At 49.4% G+C, this 17,629-nt stretch overlaps 5 protein-coding genes across 5 annotated transcripts; 1 reads left to right on the plus strand and 4 right to left on the minus strand.

Annotated features, from left to right (window-relative positions):
- Positions 1 to 441: 441 nt before the first annotated feature.
- ONS95_010898 (uncharacterized protein) lies at positions 442 to 1,596 on the minus strand (the record flags this gene model as incomplete). Its single annotated transcript, XM_058504483.1, has 1 exon — positions 442 to 1,596. One exon carries the CDS (start codon positions 1,594 to 1,596, stop codon positions 442 to 444), a length of 1,155 nt encoding a protein of 384 aa, XP_058359039.1.
- A 756-nt stretch (positions 1,597 to 2,352) lies between these two features.
- Positions 2,353 to 7,740, plus strand: ONS95_010899 (uncharacterized protein; the record flags this gene model as incomplete). Its single annotated transcript, XM_058504484.1, has 6 exons — positions 2,353 to 2,651; positions 2,852 to 3,895; positions 4,019 to 4,576; positions 4,624 to 5,300; positions 5,460 to 5,594; positions 5,717 to 7,740. The coding sequence occupies exons 2-6, from the start codon at positions 3,138 to 3,140 to the stop codon at positions 7,738 to 7,740; spliced, it is 4,152 nt and encodes a 1,383-aa protein (XP_058359040.1). The 5' UTR covers positions 2,353 to 2,651; positions 2,852 to 3,137.
- A 1,568-nt stretch (positions 7,741 to 9,308) lies between these two features.
- On the minus strand, positions 9,309 to 13,066 carry ONS95_010900 (uncharacterized protein). The gene is made up of 4 exons (XM_058504485.1): positions 11,746 to 13,066; positions 11,142 to 11,401; positions 10,684 to 11,070; positions 9,309 to 10,597 (listed from the first exon to the last, which is right to left on the minus strand). The coding sequence occupies exons 1-4, from the start codon at positions 11,957 to 11,959 to the stop codon at positions 9,620 to 9,622; spliced, it is 1,839 nt and encodes a 612-aa protein (XP_058359041.1). The 5' UTR covers positions 11,960 to 13,066; the 3' UTR covers positions 9,309 to 9,619.
- Positions 13,067 to 13,544: 478 nt separating this feature from the next.
- ONS95_010901 (uncharacterized protein) lies at positions 13,545 to 14,936 on the minus strand (the record flags this gene model as incomplete). Its single annotated transcript, XM_058504486.1, has 2 exons — positions 13,545 to 14,287; positions 14,363 to 14,936. 2 exons carry the CDS (start codon positions 14,934 to 14,936, stop codon positions 13,545 to 13,547), a joined length of 1,317 nt encoding a protein of 438 aa, XP_058359042.1.
- A 545-nt stretch (positions 14,937 to 15,481) lies between these two features.
- Positions 15,482 to 16,630, minus strand: ONS95_010902 (uncharacterized protein; the record flags this gene model as incomplete). Its single annotated transcript, XM_058504487.1, has 1 exon — positions 15,482 to 16,630. One exon carries the CDS (start codon positions 16,628 to 16,630, stop codon positions 15,482 to 15,484), a length of 1,149 nt encoding a protein of 382 aa, XP_058359043.1.
- Positions 16,631 to 17,629: the final 999 nt, after the last annotated feature.

The raw sequence follows: 17,629 nt of genomic DNA on the forward strand, positions 1-17,629 counted from the left end.
GGGGTGGAAATTGTGAGATTGGAGGATCCACCTTCCTGATTGATTGGGTGGAGTGGGGTGGGTTGGGTGATGATTGATTGAGGTGATTGATTGATTGAGTGATTGATTGAGTGATTGGTCGAGTGATTGAGGTGAGTATGGGATTGTCATGTGATGTTTATGTGTTTCCAAGCTCTACCTTACCTAGGTATTGTATTGTTTTTTTAAGGGAGTTGAGTCCTTTACCATGAGGAGAATAAGGTATTCGTTGGAAGTTTTGACTTGGGCATCGGCGTTGGGGATCGGAGTTCGGGTATCCCGAGAAGTGGGACGGAGTGTAGGTACCTATGTTGACAGAACTTGGAAGAGCCGAATCCGAGGAAAAGAAAATGGAAGTGCAATTCTGGGATTCATGTTGGAACGAAAAATCAGATACCAATACCAATAAATTACCTAGGCGCCTCAACACCACCCAAACTTCTCATTTGCAACCCAATTGATATCTTCCGTAGACCCTTCACCATACCACATCAAACTGGCAATACTTTCCGCATCTCTAATAACATATTTATTTTCCAGGCCCGTCCTCTTGACGAGTTTCTTCAGCGTATCGCTGGGATTCCATACATCCACTTCATTGAGCTGCCACTCCTTAGCTTCCGCTTGAGCGAACTGAAGAATACTTTTCAATTTCTGAGCGTTCTCTTCAGAATCAGTCTCGTCCTCCACGATCAGGCGGAGGATGTGGAGAGTGTTTCCGGATTTTGGAGTAACTGGTTTGTAGAATGCTCGTGTCCAGATAGCCCAGACGCGGGATCCGGGTTCGCCGGTAATGGCACCTTTGATGGTGGGGGATTTGCCGAAGATTTTATTGGTTACGAAGTCCTCGCGTTTGTGGTGCCATTGCATGCAATCGTGGTTGGGGATGAGGGCAACATGGGTTTTGCCATCTTTGGCAGCGATCGCTAATTCTTTCCGTAATCTATCCTCGTCTAGGGCACAAAGAGCTGGGATGTCGGGGTATGTGAGAGGTTGAATGTTTGTTGTAGATGAATAGTCGGAAGGAGGAAAAGCAAAATGTGTACTTGGGAAGGTGGCCCATCCGAATTTGGAGTAATATTTTGTTCCGATATCTGAGTAAAGAATACTGAATGGACAGGTTTCGTGTCCGGGTGTGTTTGGATCAAGCTGCCATGTCTTTAGAACTGGGGCCAATTCTGTCAACATGCGGCTTGCATATCCCATTCCTCTGAACTTCGGCTGACTGAACACGCTGCCAACTCCATGTGTGATTCCTTCCGTTATAACTCCGCCTTTTGAAACGAGTACCGGCTTTCTCAAGGACTCGCAGGCGGCGAGAATAGGTCGCTCGTTGGGAGGAAGGTCTCTATCAACGAGAACCCAATGTGTGATTCCTCCATCTTTTGCTAATGGTACTGTTGTGAGATAGCGTTCACGCTCAATATAGTCCGGTAGAGGCAGGGCGGTTCCCCAATTGACGGAGTTCAAGTTCCAGGTTTCCAATCTTTCTTCGGGTGTAGGATTCGTAAGGATAAGCGAAGGAGACTTGGAGTCGGGGAGGTCGATGGAACCGTTTGTTGGGGCGTATTCTCCCATATTATTTACTCGGTCCTTTGTATTGACGACTGTTTGTTGATTGCTCTGCAGTCTTCGTATCTATTTAATCGAGTCTAGAAGATAGGGTAGAACTGTAGATAAGCTGGAACAAAGAGAGTTTCAAGATCCACAATCAAATGCGCCGCCTCCAGTTAATGACTGACCGAGTGACTTTGTGAAAGACAAGAGACAATGGAATGTTTCCGAGCGACAAGAGCTCAGCAGACAGAAGATGAGGGAAAGATATACTTCCTTGCTTGAACCGTGTGATGGGATTGCCTTCCCGCTCAGAGTTTTGCTCTCGTAAGGGCGTGCACACTTGACACCTAGTTCTGACGGCGACGACCCCTAACGGCAGGAGAATGCGATACAGTGATGTTGACTGGGAAGGTATAAGAATGTATGTGGATTTAGAGGCGGAAAGGGAAGGTCGTTGGGCCGTGGAGAGCCGAGCGATAGAGGATGTGCCGTATCGGGTTTGGGCCTACACCGCCTGATGGCGGGGTGGCAGAATCGTGGATGGGGTTAGAGCGACTCGACGGAACAGTGGAGTCAGTGACCTCAGCAGGGATGCAGGTCCAGCATGACACATGACAAAGGATTGTCAGGGTCCTCGGGATGGGACGCCAGTGTCATTGGGCGACTGAGCGTGGGCTACAGAAGTAGTCTCGAGGAGTGGATCTGCTAGAATATTTCTAGAACATTGAATATCCATATGGATGAAGCAGTTTGGAGCTATTCTTACCATGATATCAAAAGTAATCGGTCGCTGCTGGTTCTTATATGCTGCCTCTTAACAGTGAAGCCACTCAGGATGTCGGCTGCAGCTAGCCCGGACGAGGAAAAACCTCTGGCTCCGGTCTCAGTCCCGTGATTCCGGTGATAAGATAGCTCCAAATTTAGCACGGTCCAGCTCACGAGCCGTGATGCTCTCGAGCTTCACCTTTGGGACCGACAGCCTTGCCTGGACACGTCCCACCAGCCGCATTGTCGTCTATTTCGCACGCAATCAGACTCACAGAGGGGAATACCGGCATGTCTGGCACATAATGAAGGTGAGTAGTTCGTTTTGCAATCCTAATTCATCTATTTAACAACCAACATCTATCCCCTCCCTCCAACTCTGAGAATGTAGCCTTGCTTGTCGAATCAATTCCAACACTCCCCTTCCTCTAATTTCTGGCTGCTTTATGTACCATGTACCTCGAAACTGCCTCGAATCGACACTCGGTGAATTCACTAACAAAATGGGAAGTCCACTTCGATCGTCACGCTACGCACACTCGCGACTTATAAGGTCGAAGCCCGCCAGCGATTCTTCGAAGCAATCACAGAGAGCTGCGTTGAAGGCTGCGAAGAACCTCGACCTCGAGCCTGCAGTAGAAAAGGAGCCTAACCATCCGAAGCCGTCTCGCAGAGCTTCAGTCCAACAAGTTTTGCGGCGAAGCCTTGGTCGGCTCCTTCCGTTACGGCCAACTTCACCACAACGACGAAGTAAACAACCGCACGAAGACTCTCCGTTTCTGTTACCACAAGACATTATGAATATGGTCGAACAATCAGTTGCGGGAAATAATGGTGGTCCTGCCCGACGAGAATATGCCGTGATCGATCTCACCAGTGAAGACGACGACGATGGCTTCTTCGAGGATGCACAGGAGCTCGCCGACGAACAAAATGGCCATCGAATCAAACGAGAGAGACTTGAGGTAAGAGATGATCTCAGACGAGAGCCTGTAGAGCGTATGGGAGACCGGCCTGCCTTTGGACAAGCAGCACAACCTCACAATGCACCTGCAATTCCTGATGTACCATACGCTCGCGTTCGAGATGTTTGGGGCGACTACGATCTTGACGAGGACTTCGATGATGAGTTCATAGCCGGGGCTTTCGACTTTGATGAGGAATACCCTCCAATTGGAGGCCCAGTAATACAACCTGCTGCACCTGCACCTCCACCTCCCGCAAGACCTGCCATGGAAGTACCTATACCCGAAGCAGTCATAGAAGCGAGAATCGATTGCGTCGACACAGTTGTCAATGTGTTCCCTGGAATCTGCCGCGACTATGTCTCGGAGCTATATGACACCATTTCAAAATCATCAGAGCGATTGATTGAACATATATTGGACAAGATGGACAAGGGACATTCATACCCAAATGCGAAGGAAAAGGAGAAAGAGAAGCAGAAGATATTGAAAAGAAAGAGATCGTACGATGAAGATGCGGAAGCTGCTCGCAAATATGGTGCTCCTGATCGCATCATGCCAACAAATATCGGGGGCATTCGAAGCTACATGTAAGTGATTGGTGTTTTCTTTGCAGGCTTCTACCTTGACACCTTCACTTGACAAGAGCTCGCATTTCGTTCCCTCGGCCGACTCTTGACCACTAGTTACTCTTCTGTACTAACAGTATGCAGCGCCAGAATCCTTTCCTATGAGTTCCCCCTGACAGCAATGAACTTCATCAACGCGACTCTGAGCAGGTCGGGATATCGACTTTTTTCCGCATATGAAGTTCTAGAAGAAGCCGAAAGAACATGGAGCGACAATAAGCTGTACCCAAGACTGAAGCATGCGAGGAAAAGTAGTGATTTTACCGAAAAGAAGGTTTCCGATTATCTAGCATTCCCTGGTGTCATTGTCGATCGTGAAAAGGTCGAAGTTTTCGAAGAGTTACAGGCTGCGAGACGAATCCGGCAAAAGGCCGATGCCCGAAGGGCCGCTGAACGTGCTGCTGAAGTCGAAGAAGAAGAAAATATCGCCAGAGCAGAAGCAGAAGGAACCATGTCGGAATGTCAGTGCTGTTGCTGCGACTATCCCTTGAACAGGATGGTTCACTGTAATGGCGAGACACTACATTGGTTCTGCAGGGGTTGCGCAAAACGCACCGCGGAAGTTGAGATAGGGAAGTCCAAATATGAGCTACATTGTATGTCGACAGACAAGTGCCCTGGTGGATTTTCTCTTGATCAAAGGTACGCCACTCTCTCCATGCAAAAAACCTCTCAACTGACTTTCATAGGGCGCAATTTCTCGATGAAAACACCAGAGTCGCGCTGGAGCGAAATGAACAGGAAGCCAATCTGCGCTTGGCAGGTATTGAAAATCTGGAGAGCTGTCCGTTCTGCCCCTTTGCAGCCGAGTACCCACCCGTTGAAGTGGATCGGGAATTTCGATGTCAAGCACCAGATTGCGAAAAGGTCAGTTGTCGCCTCTGCAGACTTGAATCGCACATCCCAAAGAGCTGTGAGGAAAATGCCAAGGATAATGGTCTCTCGATTCGACGTCAAATCGAGGAAGCAATGTCTGCTGCCATGATCCGCAAATGCAATAAATGCGGAACTCCCTTCGTCAAGGAGGAAGGTTGCAACAAAATGACTTGCACTAGGAATGGTTGTTTCAATATCCAATGTTACGTCTGCTCGAAATCTTGCGACTACAATCACTTCAACGACCCGACTCGAGGTGGTAAAGCTGGTAACTGTCCATTGTTTGAGAGTGTGGAGCAGAGACACGACAACGAGGTCAAGAAAGCCGAGAAAGAGGCTCTCCAGAAGGTGCTTTCCGATCACCCAGAGTATAGCGAAGAAGATCTTAAGATCAAGATGTCCGAAAACGTCAAGGAAGACGACGAGAAGCGAAAATCAATGGACCCTCGTGCACGCCTCGAAGCAAGGAGAGCGGCCGGTGCACGTCCTGGTCAGTAAATAATTTTCGATACTCGTCTGTTACGACTGTATTGTATAGGATTAGTTGAACAATGGGATACCATCAAGTGATCTACCCTTTGCGTTTCTTTTTCTTCCTCAAATTCCCATCCATGCAGAAGTCAGTCACTTCACTGCTAACAAATGAAAGGCCCTCGAGCCGTGAATTTCATGCAACTCCGGCCAATGATGCCTCGCCCCGCAGCAATGATACGCAGAGTACATGATCTTCCTGAGTTCCCACAGCTTCTCAATCACCCTAATCAGCTGGACCCCATTTATGATGGTATGTGTGTCGAGGCTTAGCGCCGGGTCCATACATTTTCTAAACCTCGATATCCCTCCAGTCGCAAACAACCTTTGATATATTACAAACTTGGTATGCATTCATACACTGACTATCTACAGACATGGACTTCAATTACTTCGACGACGAGGTGGAGGTTGCATGGCGATGGCGGCGGCCTCGGCGTCCAGCAAGGGACCCGGTGCGATACTTACCCCCTCCTGCGCTTCCTCGAGTTGATCCGCCACAAGCAGCTATGCAAGCTCATGTAGCGCAACCAATGCCTGCTCCAGTGGCCGATGGCCCGGCCGATATTGGGAACAACGATGCATTGGATGACTTTTATCAGCCGCGGCGTGCAGATGATTTGCACCGACAGGCGCCTCACCCACGAACCCCTGATAGTGACTCGCCCGAAGATGAGGATGCCGAGCCAGTTAATGACAATGAGCGTCATTTGGGACGACCAAACGCTGCCAATATCATCGTCCTATCTAGGAGGCAAGCCCCAGTGCCCGTGCCGGTGCCCAACCAGCCAGGTGTTAGACCGAATGCTCCGCACCCGCCTGTACCACCCAAGGCCGTCCATGCGGATCCTTTACAGAGAGTGAGACTTCAACTCCGCCGATCAGATGGACAAGAAAACGCCGAGCGAGTTCGTGAGCAAAAAGAGGCAGATGCCTTGGCGAAGGGCAGCAACGAGATTCGAGGGACCCCTGCGAGAGAAGCTAGACAAGCCGAGCAAATCGTAAATGCCGAAAATGCAAGATTTGAATTGGAGCTGCTGCGTATGCAGCATCGTCAGCATTTAGCTCGGGCTCAGTCAGCTATACAGTTAGATCCAATGGAGGGTGTAGTGCAAGATGGTCCAGCTCTCGTGGCAGATGCTCAACGAGCTCGGCTAGATCCACTTCTTCCAGCAGCTGTCCGCCACGAAGAACTTTACAACAGACTTCGAGCCCTCGAGGCTACTCAGCCACAGGCACGTCTTCCCGCACGAAAAGACCCTGCCGAAAATATCGATAGACGAAATCGACTTCCAGGGGATCCCCATAAATTCCGTCCAGTACCACCTCACCGAGATGGTCCTGTTGGTCTCCCAAGGCCAGTGCCAGCGCCAGGCCGCAGACTGGAAGAACTGTTCCAAGAGCTTAATGAAGATGCAGAACTACTTCAACGACTGGAGCGTTTACACCAACAAAAGCATGATAATGCACTTGCAAATATTGAGCCTCCTGCTCCACTTGGACCCAATGAACCGCGTCCAGATGTCTCCCGACGGCCAAATCCACGGGCTGCTTCAGAAAATAATCAAGACCCAGCAATTATGAATGCAGCTGCACTTGCCAAGCCCAATAATATCCCTAATGCGAATGCAAACCATAATCAAAATAATAACTCACCCAATCGACCTCGATTTTATGACAACAACCCCGAGCCACGACAAAGACGTCAAGTTCATTTGCCGGAAGTGAATGCGATTCCAAACAATGCATATCGTATGCCCCTGTACGCCGACAATTTCAATGACCTACCTCGTTATCAAGTCCCACCTGCTCGTGCAGCGGCCGAACTTGACGTTCGTGCTCTTCAAGAAGCCCAAGAGCTGGCTCGAAGACGGCAGGTGATCGCAAGAGCAGAAGCAGAAGTTCAGAATCGCGAACGAGCTCTAATTCAAGTGCGAATGGCTAAAGCTCAAATAGCCCAGGCTCAAGCTCAAGTAGCTGCGGCTCAAGTGCAGGCAGAAGCAGCTCAGATCCGAGCCCAACCCCAAGCAGCCAGTGTCGTTGCTCCTGGTGTCGCTCATCCTCCTCCCCCTCAACGTTATCATCATGTTGCAAATGCGCAACTCCGACAATACGCAATGCTCTACCATCCAGGAGCAGATCTAAATGGTCAACATGCAGCACCTGGTGCGAATATAGCTGGAGGTGCGGTGGGTGCTGCTGTGCCTATGCCTGCTCATCGAGCTGCACCCGTGCTTCTGCGTGAGGCTAACGATGCTGCACTGGAATATATGAGGCAACAGGAGCTGAGGATGGAGCTTGCGGCGATTCAGGAGCAATTCTACCAGCCTGAAGATGTTGTCGAGGAGTATGAAAGTGATGATGAAATGGGAGCTGGGGAGGCGGGGAAGAAGGTGTGAGGTGTTCTGTTTTGTTTTTGAGATGCACGACGAAATGTTACTTTCCTGGCTGTCAACGGGATATCCCTCAGCACGATTTCGAGGCTGTTGTTTACGACATTATGACGGATACGACCTTCATCTTTTCACGGATTCTTCACGGAGTTTTTTAGCGCCTTCATTTTTGTTTCCTGCATTCAATCACAGCCAGCAACCCATGAGCGAGCGCGCAATCGATCATCAGGTTTTACGCCACTTCTGAGATTTGATTCTCGATAGGCACGTATACATGCAGCAGGGCAGGTCTGCTTTTCTTTCAATTTGATTTTTCTGAGCGCGAATTCTTCACGGCCTTGCATCGTCCCAGTCTGCATTGTCTTTCCTCCATCCTGCTATTCTTGGCTCTGTTCTGGTTCTGATTCTGATTCTGATTTTGACGGATACCCTTACTTTTCACGTTATTATCTTTTCTTCTCCTTTTTCCTTTTTCCCCCAACACCTCAGAATTGCTTTCTTTGGGATCGGGTTTCGCTCTTGCGTTGGGGGAATATGAAATTTGCGGAATGCGAGCTCGGAGTTTCAGGTCTGTCTGCATGCGGCGTTCTTGCTTGTTGTGCTTTGTGCTTTGTGATTTTTGGCATGGCGTTTTCATTGAATTGATGATTATGATTGCGCTTATGATGATACCTGACTGGCTGGCTGGCTCGCTGGGCGGCCTGAGATGGGAGGACTTGAGGAGGTCCAGCCATGAAATTGCTTTGGGTTGATGGGAGATGGGAGATGGATAGGTAAGGACTGGAAGGAACGGGGGGGGGGGGGGGGGGGGGGGAGGGTGGAGGGTTTTAAGGGGTAACAAAAGAGAAACGAAGACTCGAAGAGAATGGAGCGGTTTCTGTGCTTAGTTTGTCTGTAGTCTGCGGGGTGGCATAATTTATTAAGAGGCAGAACGAACCCTCAGTCTGGCCATGATCATCACCAATGAATAAATGAACAGGGTCCCCAAATCACATACCACGAGAGAGATACAGAAAAGTAAACGTTTACTGTGTTTGTTGTGTTGTTGTATTGTTGATGTTGACCTAGGTAGGTAGGGTGAGTATACATATATGCTTGTCTGTTTGTCTGTCTGTCTGTCTGTCTGTCTGTCTGTCTGTCTGTCTGTCTGTCTGTCTGTCTGTCTGTCTGTCTGTCAGTCTGTCTGTCTGTCTGTCTGTCAGTCTGTCTGTCTGTCTGTCTGTCAGTCTGCCAAGGAGTAGAGGTGTTTGACTTTCATTACATTGCATTGCACGGCAGGATGGTTTGGATGAGTGTGGTTTGAGTGAGGGGGTTGGAATCTACCTACAGCGGGAAAGAAGCTAGAGTGGAGTGGAGTGGACTTGACTGGACTGGACTGGAGTGGGCTGGACTGGACTGGATTTTAATAGAACGTAAATAAATAAATAAAGAAAGATGTGAGATGGTGTTAAGACGAAGCGAGTTGAACTAGGTGTATTGAACTGCTGGGGGTAGAGGAAAAATGGTAGATAGGTAGGTGGGAAGGTAGGTGGATTCTCACTGACGGAATTGATCCTCGCTTAGCTTGTTGTGAGGTTTGAGCGTGTCAACAAGCTAGCGATTGGTCGATCGATCTACTCAAAAAGTTTGTACAGTGCACATTGTTCACTTGATGGTTTTGTGAGTCTGTCTATTGATTTGCTGTGTATTGGATGTGTTGTTTTTATCTTCTACTTGTTTTGAAGGTTCGTGAATTACTCATGATCTAGATATTATCTTCATCTTTGTCTTCATCTTCGTTTTCGTCGTCATTGTGGTCCAAAGCCAGGAAATGCAAATGCAAATGCAGATCTAAAACGCATCGTCCTCACCACACCTCGACCTACACAACTCTCCCTCCGCCTCCCTAACAATTCCCACTCGTCCCCACCGGCCCCGTCCAAGCATCCTCCCTCGTAACCTTCTCACTCCCACAAGCCGGCACAACCAACGTCCTATTCACACTCTCCACCAAAGGCGCCTGCCCACAATTCTGCTCCCTCACATACCTATACTGCACCGTCTTCCCGGCCTCCAAGTACGTACTCACGCTCCACAGCGGCCTCTCAGACGTATACGCGCCGGCCCCCAACGGAATCGCATTCCCAAACTGCCACTCCCCCAAATCAGGACTCGAGCCAGAAACATAGATGTTCTCCCCGAAATAGGTGCTAGCGTTGACGTTGAAGACGATGCTGATCTGGCAGCTTGTTGTGACGTTCGGCGCACCGGCTGCGGTCGCGGGGATGTAGACGCCGGTCGTGGAGGACGAGGAGCAGGTTGATGGAGAGGGGGCGATGCGTCGCGTGTTCCAGGATGGTGGGAATTGGCCGGCGCGTCGCTCAGCCATGCTGATGAATGCTGCGTAGGACCAGGTGAGATCTTCGGCCGACAAGGGTGCGCCTGTATCACGGTTGAATTGCTCGGCGAGGGAGCCGTCTGCAGGTGTGTATTTCTGGGCGATCTCGACGAAGGAGTCGGCGTAGGCGGTTACGGCGTTCATGATTTGCGCGAAGGGGGAGTTGGCGTTTCCGGATTTGTATTCTCGGGTTGTGATGGTGGGGTAGAGGTCTTTAAAGAAGGCGAGGGAGGTGGAGTCGACGGTTAGGACGTGTCGGGCTTTCCATTGGGCGACGGCGTCGTAGAGAAATTCGGCGGCTGCGGTGGTGATTAGGTACCAGGGGTTGCCGCCTTGGTAGATGTCTTCGGTGTAGCGGCCTACTGCTACGCCTTTGTTGGCGGCGATGCCGGCGTTGATGGTGTAGGCTGTGCGGAAGGAGTCGATGAGGGCTTTGAAGTTGGATAGGGATTTGCTGTTGCAGGGTTGGAAGGTTGGGGAGTCGCACTGGGGGTACGTTAGACTTGTGTGAAGAAAGCGAGAGCTTGTGAAGTGTAGAAATAAGGATATGGGACAAGGAGGGGGAGACATACATAAGCATCAATATCAAACACCGCAATCGGACCTAGAATCGAATTCCCATCCAATCCCGTACGTCCATTATTGACATTAATATTCGACACAATGTACTTCCCGTTCCAGAAACTTTGCAAGAAACAGAGCACCTCAGGAGCTTGATCACATCCCGTACAAGTGACTCGAAGAGATTTAGCGAGCTGTGCTCCTTCAGCCAGAGCACGATGTTGGTTCTGAACAGTAAAGAAGCTAGAGCCTTGGACTTCTTCCCAGAGATCGAACCCGGTGCTGTTCCAGTATTGACCGACGTATGAGAGATCGTTTGAGATGATGGGCCAAATGATCTCACGGGCTTTCTTGGATTGTCCATTTTTGATCAGGTAGTTGCTGTAGGTGATGAGGGTCTATGTGAATGTTTAGCACAGTTTCTGGGAGAAAGTCCGAAAGTGGATATAGGACAAGGAAACAATCTTACAATTGCGCGAAGTGCAGGTCCATCACGTTGAGGTCGTCCCCATGCACCGTTGAATCTCGTTCCATCGACTTGGTACTTTGGCTCGCCGAGACCAAGACCAGCTGGAAGGAAAGTACCCGATGGGTTTGCGACTGTTTGGAGCACGGCTTGAGCGTGGATGTAGTCTTCAATGTAAGTTTGGAGTTCTGTCTTGCCGAATATGAATTCGTCGACGATCATTTTCATGGTGAGTGCAGAATCGCGGGTCCATGTGTAGAAGTCTGTAGAGTGTTAGTAGAGTTCAGGGCTCTGGTAGAAGTGTGAAAGGTTAGAAATGAATGGCAAGCAGCATCTGGCGCTTGACGCAGGAAATTGAAGGTTCCCAGGTAAACACATGAGATAACTTCCAGCCTCATACAATATATTCAGAAAAACCAAACACAAGTAATCCCTTTCAAGATATCCACCGCTTCGAACCAGTTCCCCCTCACTCGCCACCCTCCAAAAGAACCACACCAGAAACCAAAGAAGCCAAGAACATCGCGAATACAAAAACCCAATTCAAATCCCCTCCATTTAATTTCCCTCAGGAAAGGGAACTGAAATTCAAAGAAATTAAACTCACAAGGTGGATCCACCCGACTCGGACTCGCAACCACGAACCCCGCCCCCGCACCAGGGACCTTCGCTCCATCCGGCCCAATATTATCTTTCACACCCTGGAGCGAAATCGCTCTCTCGCTCTCAATAAATGAGTTCAGGTCTCTAGGTGAGAGATGCGTTGGGGACGCCGACGAAATAGAGAGTAAAGCCAGGAGAGAGAGGCGGGAGAAATGCATCGTGATGGGAGGAGGGTGGTACAGAGGGAAGAGAGAGAAGAGGATGGGGGTGAGAAGGGTGACTTGGGGTTGTGTGAAGAAGGAAGAGAGAGTGGGAGAGTGAAGAGGATGGCGATGATGGAAGGTAGGTGGGATGTTTATATATCACATCCCATCCCAGCCCCCTACCAACCTTGGGAGATCTACATACAGTACCTTGGTAAATGGAGTGAGGCTAATTAAATATACCTAAAAGCATCTATCAGTCTACCCAAGGTAGGTGTTCTGCATCATACCAACTCCCCTAATGCACAAAAATTACAAAATCTATACACAATAGTAAGGACCTAAGCAGTATTTCCCTGGACCCTCACCCTCAACCTTTAGTCAAATGAATTTACCTGCTGGTGTCGAGTCTGCGTATCCACAAGCAAAGCCAGGAACAAGCTGCACGGGAAGGTGAAGTTCATCCCATCTCCGTCCGGGCCGAATCCTCGCCCTAGCCCCTCTCGCCCACCCTTCTAATTCGCCCACTGCCGAAAATCTACTGGGGAAGGCGGGGTAGCAGGGGGATGTTCCTGCTTTGGCGGGTACGGGATGAGGTGGACGGGAAATACGTGCTTGGGGGACATGGGGAATTTGGCCGAGAATGAGGGGTGAAGAAGAGACTTTGAGAGTGAGGATGAGGGCTAGGTATTGATGATCTCGTGGAGAAGGTGTGGGGATTTGGGTCTTGGCGTCGGTGAGTTATGCATCTGGCAGGTGTGGGAGGGAGGGAGGCTTCCGAGGGTTTGAGCGAATGAGTGTGGGGTGGGGTGTTTACTTCCAATTCGCGAGCTTGGCCAGCACGGAAATAACATATGCCCTGCCTGCAAAACTCATTTTATGCTACATCAGATGAGGACTGTTGCCATTGTATCATTCCACTTCGGGACAATATGGATGAGAACTTGAGAATATTTTAGTTGTGTACACAGAGAAAAGTATCATGCTTAGAACCAAATTGAAAAACGAGATATGGTAAGGAGACTTGAAAGTAACAGGTGATTGCGAATAGATATCCACCTTTATCTACACCATCTACGGGCCTTACCTCTATGTATGCCTGCATGTACACGTAAATCCAACATACCGTATTTTCAGCTCCTTACGGCTTCGGACCGACTTCCTACTGACCCGTCTCTTTCAGGTGTCAAAGCCAAGGCAAAGTCATGGTGCTGGAAACGGTGTCGAAGAACGAAGGCTCTGTCGACCTGAAGGCTGTGCTAAGATCGAGGTTGTTAATGAGATGTCGAAGGAAGATGATTGCTTTTCTTTCGTGTGACAAGGAAACTAACTACAAGGGTACCTTTCTTCGTAAAATATTGTTGGCCATGAAGTATTTCACCTCTGTTGTTGATCAGTGGCGAGAAATAAAGCCAACTCCAAGTCGAAAGTTGACGTGCTCAATTTTCATCTTCAAGTTGTGTTGAGATCTCTGCGGATAGGAAGAGCGAAAGTTTTCTACGCAACATCGCATCTGGTCGCCAAAATTTCTGCGGGATAGGGGATTTTGTGATGATGTATATTGTTATGTAGCAGACGAAGGACGAGCGAGCCACCTGGACTATCTTTTAAACCAAGAATGTTCCAACACAGCCTCGACACTCAGTCGTTTCTTCGGATCATAGTGCAAAATCCCCTTTAGAAGATCTCCCAAAATCTTGCTTTCCTCAATCCCAACAACGAAGCCCCCTGCTTTATTCATCTTTCCCTTGGAATCATCACAGGATGGTGAGCCGCCAGAGAGGAGCTCCTCAATAGTATCCAGCATCATATACGGCCTCCCTGTCTTAGGACGAATCAATGGCGCTCCATTCTCCTCGAACCACCGCCCTCGTGCTTTCCAAGAGCTCCACCAAGGTTCAGGGAGTTTCCCAAGCAGCGGCACCATCTGCATGATCACCTCGTCGTCGTCGTTCATGAAGTTCTCAAAGAGGGGACTGTCGGTTCGAATTTCGAAAAGTGTGCACGCAAGAGCCCATAAGTCACAACCAACGCCAATGGTATTGTCGAATAAGAGCTCGGGCGCGCGGAAGGCGGCCCTGATCCCCAGATCTTCAGGTGGGCTGGACATATCATAGGACTCCCCAAAGTCGATGATAGAGACTTGACTTGATATAAATCGAGCATCCAATTGATTTAGACTAAGGGCATCGACCAAATATTCCGGTCCCGAGGGTGCTGGATTCTTTCCGGACATCGTCAGAAGAGGCTCTTTATCCGGCTCTCCAAGCTGCTTTATCAACTCATCCTCACTTAATTCGTCAAAGCCCTTAAGTCTCAAAAGGATATTGGAAGGGCGGAAATCTAAAAAAAAAAAAAAAAAAAAAAAAAAAGAGCATTAGCAGATATCATGCAGCATTATCTTTGTGAAGAACTCACCACCATGACAAATTCCGTTCTTATGTAGGAAATGTAGTCCTCGCGTAATTTGCAATGCAATATCTCGAGAAACTCTCGCAGGATCTTCAAACTTGTACCATACAGCAGAAACTCGCGGCCCTAAAACGGGAAGCAACAGGCAAAGATGTCTCCCGTTAGGTCCATCGTGCCAGAAGTGTTCCCTCGGAACAACGATATACTCTCCGCCTTCCTCTCCAAAATCTATCTCTTTCTGGTCCACGAATCTAAGCTCTGAAGACGTTTCCTGAGATGCATCGGCAAGAATGATCTTCAACGCGACGTATTTCTCTGTTTCCTGGTCTCGACATAGCCAGACTGTTGCGAGGCCGCCGCGTCCTAGTTTGTGGAGTACTTGGAATTGGCTGGAGGGGCCGAGTTTGTCGCCGATGCGGACGGGGTGGAAACCGCCGGGGCGGTATTCTTCGCAGTTTTCTATGTCGAAGAGCCAGCTTCGTTCGTAGAGTGGCTCTAATGGACTTTTATTAACGGTTTTAGGTTCGGATAAATCGTGATTTGAATTGAGCATTGGGGGAATGTCAGGTGATTCGGGCATTGTGTGAAAAGATGCGATGGTTTGAGGAGGACGATGAAGCTCGAATATTGGCATCCTGATGCCCTGAATTTATGGACTTTACTTTGAATGAAATGGGGTTGAAGAGAGGCATTTCGCTTTGGTTGAGCATACTTAGATTATGTATTGTGTACGCGCGCGCCTCCTTGTTGGTTTGAGGTCACTTGTGGTTGAAGTTGGTCGGGAACTGGTCCGAGATCATGCAGCTCGCTGGCGCTTAACCCTCGCCTTTCCAAACAAATGCCCCTCGTAAACCATCTCTATCTATGAACTGCGCTCCAATGCCAGGATTTAGTAATCACTGCACCATCCTCTTTGCTTGTCAAGCCTTGGAGAATCCAAAGAGTGTTTTCATGCATGGTTAACCTGACTCTGCCAAATGCTCATGTAGAGTTCAGACTGAAGCGGTGCCTGTTTACATGAAGATACTAAGACGAAATCAGCGAAAATGAGAAACTTGCGTCTTGTTTATCTGATTTTTTACCTATAAGTTCTTTCTTGTGTCCTCATCACCTATCAGAGTTCCTTTACACCCTCAAATTCCCCTCCATAACCACAACCGCATTCCCACTAATCTTCACTCCCTCAATCTCCCTGCCCTTATCCCTCTCACCAACCAAAATCTCAACTCCAATAACACTCTTCCTCCCCATCTCCACTCCCTGCGTAACTTCGAACCTTCTCCTCCCACTCTCCCCTCCATTCATCGCCAAATAGCAACTCAACGCACTAGCCGCACTCCCCGTCGCCGGATCCTCCATCGCAACCTCCAACATCCTACTCCTCACCCTCGTCACCCCACCATTCGTCCACCCTCCTTCTTCAAGCACAACATAATAATACTTCGCCACAAACCCCATCCTCCACCCCTCGTCCAGCACCCCATGGAAACTCACATCCTCGCCACCAAGCTGCACCGCCCCCAGCATATCCAGACTCTCCAGCCGAACAAGCAGGAATGTCATGCCCTGGACAATACTCACAATAGGGGCTTGCAGCTCCGCTTTACAGATAGCCGGTACATGTGACAAGCCAGGAATAGGACGTTCGAGATCTCCAATGGTGTGGGAATGGATATGCACGTTATGAGGCACATCAGCAGACACCCGCGTCGACATATTCGGTTCAACGATGCCACCATTCGCATTCCCATCCTCCTCCTCCTGTTCCTGCTCCTGCCTCTCATCATCAAACACAAGCGCAATATCCACGCCTCCCGCCCTCGTAACCAACCTCCCCTTCCCCCTCCCATGGCCCTTCCCACCACCTGCACCCAACACGCCCAGAACATACGCGGCTGTCCCGATCACGGGGTGGCCGGCAAAGGGGAGTTCAGCGTCGGTGGTGAAGATCTCGACGTCCCATTCGGGGATGGAGGGGTCGAGTTGTTCGTGCAGGAAGATGGTTTCGCTGAGGTTGAATTCCGCGGCTATGTTTTGCTTTTGGGTCTGCGTTATTAGGTGCCGGAGGGGGGAGGGGATCCGGATTAGGGCGAGGGGATTGCCGGAGTAGGCGGTGGAGGTGAAGACGTCGAGGGTGGTGAAGGGGAGGGTTAGTGGTTGGGAGGGGGTGCGGAGGATGGGTGGTTTGTTGTGTGTGGTGTGGGATGTTGTTGAGGTTGTGACTGTTGTGGGAGAGGAAGGGGAGCTGGGGGAGGTGAGGAGTGATGGTGCCATGGCGGCGATGATGTCCGTTTAGGATTTTGTTGACCTCGAGAATGTTGATGATCGATTTAAAACGGTGGCTATATCCAAAGTGTGAAAGTCAGACTTCGAACTCTTATAGTTGGTGTTGCGAATGCCTCGTGATTGGGTTTAAAATTTTCTTATTTTCTCTTTTGTGAAGGGAAAATATATTCAAGCTCCCTCTCAACGTGGGGAGTCACTCTTCTAATAAGATCCTCAACCCAACCGAGATCCTCAAATACCTCTAGTAGGGATCTCCGCGAGTTCCCAATACAGCTCTCCCAAATCAAGTATTTCAGTACCAAACTCCTGCCGGCCCGTAGATCTGGATCTAACATGTGGGTGCGATAGGCCAGCAAAGAACCTTGAATCTTAGGTAATCTCCCTTTGAAACCAGTTCCCTTCGTATGCTGAATGTGGTACGTACACTTGGTATCTGTGTGCAGGGCAGGTGAAAGACGGGATCGATCAAAGAAGTCAATGGATGACTGGAGAATTTGGCGAGAAATTGACCAAGTATAAATTCCAGGTCGCTCTCTACGCTGGAAATTTGTCAGCAAGCCCTTTTTAGCCTTTGACTGTCAGCGTTTGGTTGTGTCCACCTAGTGTATTTTCTAAGAACCTACCTTATCTATATACACATGTAAGCTACTGCTCATGTATTTCATCTCCTTCCCTCCCTCTCGCTTGAAAACAAAACAAATAAACAAATAAACAAATCAAGAATAAAAACAGCAGATCGCCCTGGACCCCTCCAAAATCCCAGATCTCAAGCTCCACACAGATTGCCCCTGGTGCCCTTCCCGTCCAACACTAGTCCCCAAGCAGACCCCACAAGGCTGATCCCAGTCCATCAACAGGGCTCTTGAACCGGACCAACTCCTGCCCACTTTTCGAGATGACAGTACAGTCGTGAGGTCGTCATCAGCAAACAGCCTCTGCAAAAGCACACTCGCGGCCAAGTTGCGAGCCCACTTCTACGGGCACCAG

Source organism: Cadophora gregata (genome assembly GCF_030347475.1).
Source record: "Cadophora gregata isolate MNR1 chromosome Unknown scaffold_5, whole genome shotgun sequence".
Classification (NCBI taxonomy): Eukaryota; Fungi; Ascomycota; class Leotiomycetes; order Helotiales; family Ploettnerulaceae; genus Cadophora; species Cadophora gregata.